The 2,332-nt window shown below is 29.5% G+C and overlaps 1 protein-coding gene across 1 annotated transcript; it reads left to right on the forward strand.

The window, feature by feature from the left end:
* Positions 1-1,426: 1,426 nt before the first annotated feature.
* Positions 1,427-2,086, forward strand: LOC129939358 (uncharacterized). The gene is made up of 2 exons (XM_056047343.1): positions 1,427-1,574; positions 1,640-2,086. The coding sequence occupies exons 1-2, from the start codon at positions 1,512-1,514 to the stop codon at positions 2,006-2,008; spliced, it is 432 nt and encodes a 143-aa protein (XP_055903318.1). The 5' UTR covers positions 1,427-1,511; the 3' UTR covers positions 2,009-2,086.
* Positions 2,087-2,332: the final 246 nt, after the last annotated feature.

Genomic DNA, 2,332 nt, shown 5'->3' on the forward strand with positions numbered 1-2,332 from the left:
GATGGGATGGGAAGTTATCAGTGTGGGACGCATTCGAGCGTCTTATTTAGTTTTTTTTTTTTTAGTTATATTTAAAACAATACGTTTTTATTGAAAAACCCAAAGGTTAAATGAATGAGGTATGAGAACGGTCCTATTGGATATTGCTGCTATTTCCATGATTTATGAAAGGAAGAAATTTATCTTGAAAAACCGTACGGCATTTTGGACGGCTTAAAGGTATGGATACTATTACGGGACCGTGGAGCTGGATTTTCAAAACTCTAAAATGGCGGCAATCACTTACAAATTAATTATGAGACGAGCTTTTTCGCAATTTTCTGAATTATTTGGTGGACACAATATATACTTTGCAACAAAATAATGCACCAATACAAACCGCCTGGAAACAAAACTCTTTAATCAGGGGCAGAATTTAAACCTTTTACCATGGCCCCCTATTCTCCAATGACTTTTGGAGTAAATTCTACCAAGGAGTACTAAAATGCCAACAAACTAAAGACATTATTGAAGCTATAAAACGGTCCTGGACCCAAATATCACTCAATCATCTGACAACACTCAAATCAGAAATTAGGAGGCACCACTCATTAATTAAAATTATTTAAATTCATTCAATAAAACCAGTATTTACCTTAACCATTTGATTATTTGTTGTTTTCTTTACTTAAAAAGGTCTTACAGGTCTTTTCCTTGTTCATGTGGCATAAGGAAACAGGTACGTTTTATGACCCGCAAAAAGCACCAAAAAACTTGTGTTTATCAACCAATCCCAGTTTTTATTTGCAATTTAAACTTAATACATACCTTATTTATTCCACCTTGGAGTATTTCCAAAAAACTTAGGGGTTTGCAAAAAAATAGTTGGATACAAAACGAAAAAAGCTTGTCCCTAGTCATAATATATATATATTTTATGCTAAAAAGAATAAAGTTTTTCATTTCCAGCTTAATTATTAGGAAAAATCAAATTTACAAAAAATATTACCAGAAATTTGAAATTGACTTTCGACACACATTTCAAAATTATGTAATTTCATACAAAATATTGTTCTTACCGTATTGTATACAAAGAAAAAATCAATGAACAGTTTTGTTTAAAAAAAAATAAATGTTATCTAAGTATACCCTATTGACATTTAAAATTCTGAAATGTTCCTCTTTTGAAATGAGAATAATTTATGTTTATTTCAACACACAATTAAATGCAAAACCCAGATTTAATTGGCTCTAAGAAAAATCCCAACAAACAATATTATTTAATTATTAGCACGTAAATGTTTACAGCAGTAAAAACTATTCAAACGCTTCAAACCAAATAAAGCTAGATACAATGTCTTATCTATTAAACAATAAATAATTTGCATGTCAGATCAACTCAATTGAACGAATAATTAAACCGACAAATAAAAACTATGTACTTTTCGTGTGCAAGTATAATAAGTCTATATAAAAGCTTGCATCAAATTTGCATTTGAAATTTTGCAAACACTCACATTTGTAATAAAATAATGAATAAGTCAGTCGTCGTAACAATTATTTTTGCATTAACTTGCATTTTCCTAGAAATTCAAGTGAGTTTTTTATATTTTTTTTTATTTAAATCTTTTTGTTTAAATTCATACAAAAATATCAACAGGAATGTACATCGAATGAAATATCAAACAAATTAAAAGAAGTTTCAGATGTTTGCCGAAATAGAGAATCAACACCTCAGAATTTGATTGAGAAAATCAGATTTAGTGATTTAGATGGCATCAAGGATATTGAAAAAATTGCTAAATGTCACATCAAGTGTATGATGGAAGTTTTTGAAGTTTTGGACAATGGAAACTTGAGTGATAAATTTTTTGTTCAAAAACTAGCACCTCATATTGGCGAATCGAAAGCACATGAACTATATGCTTTTTGTAAAGATGAATCTGGTTCCGATGAAGATGATGAGTGTGATAGACCCTTTAAGATTTTTGTGTGTCTCAAAAAATTAAGTGATATTTTTAACTATTGATAACAAAAATATTTGTCTATTTAAATCCTCTTAATAAAGTTGTAACTATGAGATACACTTGATTGAATCACCACAAAATGTTGTGTCTGCATTTTCCTCTATATATTTTGTATGAGTCTTACTAATCATGCGATTAGGGTTAAGGGAACTTCAAGTTTGTACTTAGGACAAAATAACTTACTGCAGTAAGAAATATAGCATTAGATATGCAAAACAAAGCTGTCCTAAAAATGTCAAACAAACTAAATCAATGTTAACTTAATTCCATTCCAAACCTTTTTTCCGCCGGAAATCTTTGAAAATCACCACAAAAATTTCCATTCA

The sequence above is a fragment of the Eupeodes corollae genome, chromosome 1 (assembly GCF_945859685.1).
Source record: "Eupeodes corollae chromosome 1, idEupCoro1.1, whole genome shotgun sequence".
NCBI classification, from domain to species: domain Eukaryota; kingdom Metazoa; phylum Arthropoda; class Insecta; order Diptera; family Syrphidae; genus Eupeodes; species Eupeodes corollae.

Excerpts from the sequence above, each read along its gene's own strand:
- LOC129939358 (XM_056047343.1), top strand. The coding sequence starts at position 1,512 with ATGAATAAGTCAGTCGTCGTAACAATTATTTTTGCATTAACTTGCATT. Across the intron at positions 1,575-1,639 it reads GCATTTTCCTAGAAATTCAA|GAATGTACATCGAATGAAAT; the intron begins GTGAGTTTTTTA and ends AAATATCAACAG.